This window comes from Nannospalax galili, unplaced genomic scaffold, assembly GCF_000622305.1.
Source record: "Nannospalax galili isolate Female #2095 unplaced genomic scaffold, S.galili_v1.0 scaffold188, whole genome shotgun sequence".
In the NCBI taxonomy this organism is placed as follows: Eukaryota; Metazoa; Chordata; class Mammalia; order Rodentia; family Spalacidae; genus Nannospalax; species Nannospalax galili.
This window is the reverse complement of record NW_008360325.1, coordinates 3,897,123-3,904,763: the sequence shown is the minus strand read 5'-3', so window position 1 is coordinate 3,904,763 and position 7,641 is coordinate 3,897,123. Positions and strand designations below refer to the sequence as shown.

Here is a 7,641-nt window from a genome sequence, read left to right as displayed (position 1 = left end):
TGTTCTGAGCACTGGGTGTTGTGTAAACTCACTGGAGCAGATGCTGGGGACTATGATGGTGTGTCCACCTCCTCCCAGGCCCTAGGTGCTTCAGCCCTAGACCCATCTGGGGTACCTCTCAGCAGCAATGAGGCCCCTAGCTGACTGGAGCTCTTCTCTGCCAGGCTATGGGGCTGTGCTCATGAATCCTGGTGCATGCAGGATGGCACCCAGGAAGACAGGCAGCCTCTGCTGCCTGGGGGAGCTGCTGCAGGCATTTATAAGGGGCACCCCGGCTCTTCGTCCAGACTACTGAAGTCTTCAGGGCCAGCTTTTCTTCAGGGTTCAGGGTTCAGGGTTCACCTTGAAGTCACCCACGAGTAGAAGGCTGCTTGTGAAGAGGCCAAGTCACCTGTTGCCCATACTTGACCCCAGGAACTTCCAGAGGCAGGAACTAGCCAACTAGAGACCGAGTTCTGGGCTCCAGAGAAGCTTCTGGGGTTGGGAGATGCTCTGCCTGGCCGTGGATGTGTCGTCTTGATAAATCCCACATCTTTCTGAGCAAAGCGCACCTCATCCTGAAATGGGTCCCAACCCTTTCTGCCCTACCCCAGCCTAAACTAAAGTTACCAAGTTTGCATGTAGTATGAATTAAGCATATACATTTGAAAGAGGATGATGGAAAATATGCCTAAAAAATTTAAAGGTATGAACCTTTTTCTTAAGTTTGTTGGTTCTGCTCATTTCATAGCCAGTAGCGCCTGAGAACTGTGTCTACACTACAGCCACATGGTGGCGCCCTGGGCGCTGGTAACCCTGTGGCCGGGCCCGCAGCGGGCCAGTGTCCTGGCCTGGCATCCCTCCCAGGCAAGGGGTGGTCATTTTGGTACTGCCAGGCATGAGCATGCTCAGCACAGCTGCTTTTTGTCCTGGTGCTGGGCCACACTCTGTCCAAGCCAGCTGTGCCAGAGCAGGAGTTGGGTACAGCAAACTGAGGAAAGTGGCGGGCACTTGACTCTCGTTGCTTAGGAGACAAGAAGCTGTGAAATGGTGGTGGTGATGCTCAGGAAATACATGTCTTTAAAAGTAAGATATGTTCTGGGACTGTGGCTTTACGGTAGGTCTGTCCCCTAAAACGCTCGCGTTCCGTGTTGCTGTCAACCTGGGAAACAACTGGGCCCCATTGGGCCCATCCATGTGCTGACAGAGGTGGGGCGGGTATAGCCGCAAGGTCCCGCTGCATCTAGATGTCACAGCAGCTCCCAAGAGCCACAGACGTTGACCTGGTGGAGAAGCTGGACTGTCCCAGGATGACATATACCAGGGTTTCTCAGAGTGTGTATGGCCCAGAATAGTCTCACTAAATCCCCACGTGCTCAGTAACCCCCCTTGGCCCATACCTGCCCTGTGCTCGCAGACCCACCATGGTGACTGGTGGCCACTTTTGCAGGTAGTAAGAGGCTACAAGGCAACAATCCAGCAGACCTTGGACATTCTCTTCCTCCATGAAGGCTCTGAGTTCCTGAGCAGCACTGATGCATCCACCCGAGACTCTGCTGACCGAACTATTATTGCCTGGGACTTCCGGACCTCTGCCAAAATCTCCAACCAGATTTTCCATGTGAGAAGCTCTATGTGGCATTGCTTTCAGTTTCAGCCATAGGGCCATGTCCCCATAGCCCTGGGCTGGTCCTGAGCCCCGTTCTGTCTGGGGAGGAGAGTATTAGCTGCTTGGAATCTCTAGGACGGGGTGTGCAAAGATCAGGTTTAGGTTGGCTGCATAGCCTTTGTAGACGTCACCTCCTGGTACCCATGGGATGATGACAGAGAGAGAGAGAGAGAGAGAATGATGACAGAGAGAGAGAGAGAGAGAGAGAGAGAGAGAGAGAGAGAGAGAGAGAGGGGAGAGAGAGAGAGAGAGAGAGGGAGGGAGGAGAGAGAGGAGAGAGAGGAGAGAGAGAGAAGAATGAGAATGTATATGCTTATAAAAGGGTCACAGAGAGTACTCATAATACTGTAACTGTCATTCTTAACCCCACTACCCTCATCACAATCAACATCACCAGCACCACCAGCACCACCATAACCACTACTGCTATCACTATGATCACCACCACCATCACTGTGATCACTACGATCATCATCACCACCACTGTCATTATGATCACTATGATCACTACCACCATCATTATGATCACTGTGATCACTACCACCATCATTATGATCACTGTGATCACTACGATCATCATCACCACCACTGGCATTATGATCACTATGATCACTACTACCATCATTATGATCACTGTGATCACTACCACCATCATTATGATCACTATGGTCACTACCACCATCGTTATGATCACTGTGATCACTACCACCATCATTATGATCACTATGGTCACTACCATCATCACCACCACCAGCACCACCATCAGCATCACTGTGCTCATTACCATCTTCATCCCCATCACTGTGATCATCATCACCATGTTTTGAGATGTCAGATAAACTGTTACTGATTTCTTTGGTGTTCTGCTCCTGGATCTTAGTCTTGATCATATGTGCATCTAGACCACCCTTTTGCTGTCTTGTTCTTCCTCTCAGTGGGTTCTAAGTGAACCTCAGCAAACCAGCCTCTAGACTTCACTGGGAGGGGGCTAGAGAGCAATTCTGGTCATGGAGAGCCTCCTGCCTAGGAGAGCCCAGCAGAGATGAAGGAATGAGGCAGGTGATTGCTGCTGGCCATCCTATCCCGCCACCTCTATACTTTGTGGGGCAAGTAAGTGCTCTGCTGATGTCTCACTGGGAAGCCAGCTCATCATCCAGCTGTGCTGGTGGGAATAGTGATCTGGCTGCTTCCACAGAGAGCTTATTTACTCTGTCGGGTCCTTTCAAGCTGGTGGCTTAAGGATAGTACTTAGGCCAGACCTGGCATAGTTGAGAGGAGAGCTTTAAGGATGATTCCTAGGTGAGCTCCTCCACCCTGCTGTTTTGAAGTTTTCTTGTGTCTTTATCTTTTTGTCTGGCAAGGGTAGGAGACTAGGCTGGGCGGGCTGCCCCTCAGCAGCTCACTATAGTAGTGGGGAGATGGAAATTCAGATCTATTTTCTATTCCTTTGTGAAATATCACCACAGACTTGGTTGCTTAAAATAAAACAGATTTATTCCCCCACAGGTCTGAGGCTAGAAATCCTTAATAAATATTATATAGTACTGTGTTGAAATCCAGGTGTGGGCAGGGTTCGCTCCTGAGGAGCTCCAGGGGAGGAGCATTTCCTACTTCTTCTGGCCCTGGGAGCTGTTGTCCTTCTGTGACTGATGGCTGCATCGCACCTGCCTGAGCACCTCCGCATTGCCTTTGCTGTGCATCCAGTACCCCTCTGCTTCCCTCTTAGGGACATGTGATAGAGCAACAGTAGAGGAGAATCTCTTCTTGATGCCATTAAACTCTCTATAGAGACCCTTTTGACCTGTTGAGGTAACATTCACTGTAGGAATCAGAACATGGATATATTCAAGGGCATTTTTCAGCCTCCCATAAGCTCACAGGTGCTTTCTGCAAGATGGAAGGGGGCAAGGAAGTGAGCTTCCCTTCAGTACCCTGCAGGAGGGACACAGCCTTCTGACACTGGTTTTAGACTACTGAGGCCCACATCAGACCATAGAGCAGCAGACAGTGCAGTTGTGTTGTTTTAAAGCTCTGACTATGTGGTAACTTGTTACAGCAGCAACAGGAAACCCATATAGACCTCCAAGTCAAGGCCTAGGAAGAGGGAACAAGCCACGAGCAGGATGTGGGATCTGTGGGAGGAAGAAAAGCCCAGCACTGACCTTCAACTCTCCTGTTCTTTCTCAGGAGAGGTATACCTGCCCCAGCCTTGCCTTACACCCGAGGGAGCCTGTGTTCCTGGCACAAACCAATGGCAACTACCTGGCCCTCTTCTCTGCTGTGTGGCCCTACCGGATGAGTAGACGACGGCGCTATGAAGGACACAAGGTACCCCCACTTTGTCTCCTAGGTCAAATGCTGATCGCTGGCTCTAGAACCACCAGCCAGGCTGTACCTGAACTCAGGGCATGCAGATCTTCTGGGTGCTCTGTTTCTTTTTACTCAAGTGACTGTGGACTTTGTGGGCTGGGGTCCGCTCATGGCCCAGGCCACGTCTGATGCCCAGCTACTGGGAAGGAAAGCAGTTGTTAGTTGGTTCACACGGCATGGACAAAGGGACGGGACAGGTTAGCATGGGCCATTTCTTTGTCTTCCCTTCTCCTGCCTGGGTCCTGCTTTGCTGGGGTGAAAGAGGCCGGGACTCAGTGACTTTACTTGGTGCGAGACCCCTAACTTTACTGGAGCTGCTGCAGCTGGATTCCACTACCTGGCATGTCTAACCTGTGACAGGTCATTGTCATCTAAAAGGTCACACTTGAGAACTGTGCAATCCAGTTACAAAAAAGAAATAGCAAAACCCCCTATTTATTAAGTAAATTTGCAGTGTGTGTTGGGCCATATTCATAACTATTGTGGGGATATGCAGCTTATGGGCCATAGGTTTGACACGCCTGTTAGAACTGGCAGCCTTTGGGACACCAGGTCACACCACCAACCTCTAGCCTCAGACAGAGCTCAGGCTTTGGCTTCAGGGCTCCCACCTCCTGGTTCTCAGCTTGACTTTGTAGAGCAGCGGGGCATACTGCCCTGCCACCTCTCATGTAGCCTGCTGATCCCATGTCTTTCTCTGCAGGTAGAAGGCTATGCTGTAGGCTGTGAGTGCTCCCCATGTGGTGACCTGCTGGTGACAGGCAGTGCCGATGGCCGGATCCTGATGTTCAGCTTCCGCACTGCCAGTCGGGCGTGCATGCTGCAAGGGCACACTCAGGCCTGCCTTGGCACCACCTACCACCCTGTGCTGCCCTCTGTCCTTGGCACCTGCTCCTGGGGAGGCGACATCAAGATCTGGCACTGACGCTGGCAGCTGAGACCCTGCCTCCTGGGGTGGGTGGTGTGCACTGAGGCTGGCTGGAGGTCAGGCCTGGGCGGAGGCTGTCCTCATGGCTGCTGGGTCTCAGTGACTTCATCTGTGCAAGAGGGTGAGAATCTGTCTCAGGATGTGAGGACTGTTAGTAAAGACATTTGCCAAATGGATGGGGCTGCCCATTAAATGCGTGTTCTGCGTTTTTAATGTGATTTTGCAATGACTGTATATTAGCAGCCTCCTCTTACTCTCCACTGCAGGTAGGGGAGCTTGAGGTGGGTGGTCACCCTGCGGGTCCTGAGTGTTGTCCTTAGGGCGTGGGGCTCTGGTCTTGCCCAGGAGCTCTGTACAGAAGCTCTACAGGCCTCCAGGGCCCCACCTCTCTGCTGTTCCCCATAGGACACCAGAATCTGCGTTCTTGCTCCACTCAGCTCCAAGCCCCTCTCCTGCTGCTTCTTGCCCATTGTCAGGAGGGTGTCTGTGCTGCCACGCCATGTGTCTGTCCAGGAAAGAGAGATGTGGTGTGTGTGAATAACTGCTGTGTGGCTTGTTGGGACAAAGGCTTTAGAATCCTCCAGGCCTGGATTTAAACTCTGCCTCTCTATTTCTTTTATTACTGTGTGACTTTAGGCAAGCTATGTGGTCACCCAGTGTCTCAGTTTCCCCTTCTGAGAGGAGTACAGGAAGTATCATCTTGCGGGATTAATGAAACTGTGTCTGGAGGCCTTTGTGCAATGGGTGCACAGGATGCTCAGATCCGTGTGGAGTTGAGCCCATTCAGGCTGGATCCCAGGGCAGGGTTCCATTCTAAGGCTTTGCTGGAATCTTCTGGAGCCAGAGGATTGATGTGTCCCCAGAAGAGCCCTACTTGTGTCTTTACAAGTGTCTCCCCCAGCTCCAGGCCTCAGCAATGGTTTTCAAATGAATGAATGTAGGAATGAACCATAGAACATGGGGGGTGGTCAGCCTTCTGGGCCCCCCCACCTGTCCCCAGCATCTCTCCTGGTCCTGCCCACCTAGCTGCCATCCCAAGTCCTGGTTCCAGGTGTGATAGTTTCTACCCAGCACCCCATGTGTCTACCTTCCAGGGTATCTTCTGATCACTGGCCCTGATGCTGTGTGCCAGAGTAACCACTGATTGACTCTGGAAATCAGACTTCCCCCCAGGAGGCCTAGGGGTGGCTGTCGAGGGTCTCCCTGCTCACCTGAGTGCCCAGCCCTCTTCTGCCCATGACCCTGGGGTAACTCAGACCCCTGCTGGCATAGGTTTGGCTTCTTGGAGCCTCTGCTTTCTCATCTGTGCAGTGGGCCTGTTGGGGCAAGCAGGACACATGTAGAGGAAATAGCTTTGCAAATTGACATCCTGTCATTGTCACTTGGACAGACAGCTCTACCTCAAGGATACAGGGGGAACAGCCAGGGCACCCCAGGAATCCTGCCGAGGCTCTTTCCTGATGTTACTCCTAGGATTTGGTTTCGCTATGAAGTGCCCTGTAGGAGCCGGTGGACTGTGCCCCATGTACTGGGCTGCCCAGCTGGTTTCCTGGGCAGGAGGGCAGGTGTGTCCTATGCTTTCCCTATTTTTTGCAAATGCCTTCTTCCAAAGAGCATTCAGAAAGACTGACTTTGATCCCTGCCAAGGTGTCAGGAGTTCACCATTTGCAATTTAAAAATAGGAAAGCTAAATTTGGAAAGCACAGAGCAGGAATGAACCTGGAGTGTGGGCTCTCCCTCCACCTACCCTCCTGGGCCGAGCTCACCTCAATCCCACTTTCACATCTGCAACCTGCAACACCAGATCAGAGACGTCCTAGGAGAAAGGCGGCCTCATCTGGACATGCCTGTGCAGGCCCTGTGCTCACTGCTGACTTGTTCAGCAACCCAGGCTGTGACTTTCATGAGTGGCACTAAAACGCAGCCCTCACAGGGTGGCCATGACCCTCAGTGTCCCATGGGGAGGCTGCCACTCTAAGAGCAAGGCATGTGTTGGGGCTACTGTGTCCTTGAAGCCTGCACTCTTGCCTCATTTGACTGCCTTCCCAAATGACATCTCCCTCTCTTTGGTGTCCCACAGCCCAGCTGGGCTCCATACAGTGGGATAACTGTCTAGGGGGTCCCCAGGAAAATGACCAGTGTCCTCAGGCTGCAGAGGGGGAAAGTGACCCTTTCCCTGGTGATAGTCAGCCAATGGGGGCCTAGCTAAGCACTGTCCAGTGAGGCTTGGGAGAGTGGGCAGGGGGTGGGCACACACAGGCATTGTTAAAGAGCAGGTGGGATTCGAGTAGCACTCCAGAGAGCGTGGCCTGTGGCAAGTGACCTCCTACCATGGGTTGCCTGGCTGCCTGGGTACTTGGGAGCTGCCAGGGACAACTGTTCACTGTGCAAGTATAGACAGAATCTGAGACTGTGGCTCCAGGGCTGCCAGGGGGGCACCTGGTGTCCTCAGGCTGCAGAGGGGGAAAGTGACCCTTTCCCTGGTGATAGTCAACCAATGGGGGCCTAGCTAAGCACTGTCCAGTGAGGCTTGAGAGAGTGGGCAGGGGGTGGGCACACAGATAGACATTGCTAAAGAGCAGGTAGGATTTGAGTAGCGCTCCAGAGAGCGTGGCCTGTGGGCAAGTGACCTCCTACCATGGGTTGCCTGGCCACCTGGGTACTTGGGAGCTGCCAGGGACAACTGTTCACTGCA

At 52.5% G+C, this 7,641-nt stretch overlaps 1 protein-coding gene across 4 annotated transcripts in view; it reads left to right on the top strand.

The window, feature by feature from the left end:
* Positions 1-5,139, top strand: part of Wdr25 (WD repeat domain 25) — a 150,516-nt gene extending 145,377 nt beyond the window's left edge. For all 4 annotated transcript variants that reach the window (XM_008825618.3, XM_029559962.1, XM_029559960.1 and 1 more), the window contains exons 5-7: positions 1,430-1,600; positions 3,836-3,976; positions 4,722-5,139. In XM_008825618.3, coding sequence (XP_008823840.1) covers positions 1,430-1,600; positions 3,836-3,976; positions 4,722-4,943 — 534 coding nt within the window. In that variant the 3' untranslated portion in view covers positions 4,944-5,139. The remainder of the gene's footprint in view (positions 1-1,429; positions 1,601-3,835; positions 3,977-4,721) is intronic.
* The last annotated feature ends 2,502 nt before the right edge of the window (positions 5,140-7,641 follow it).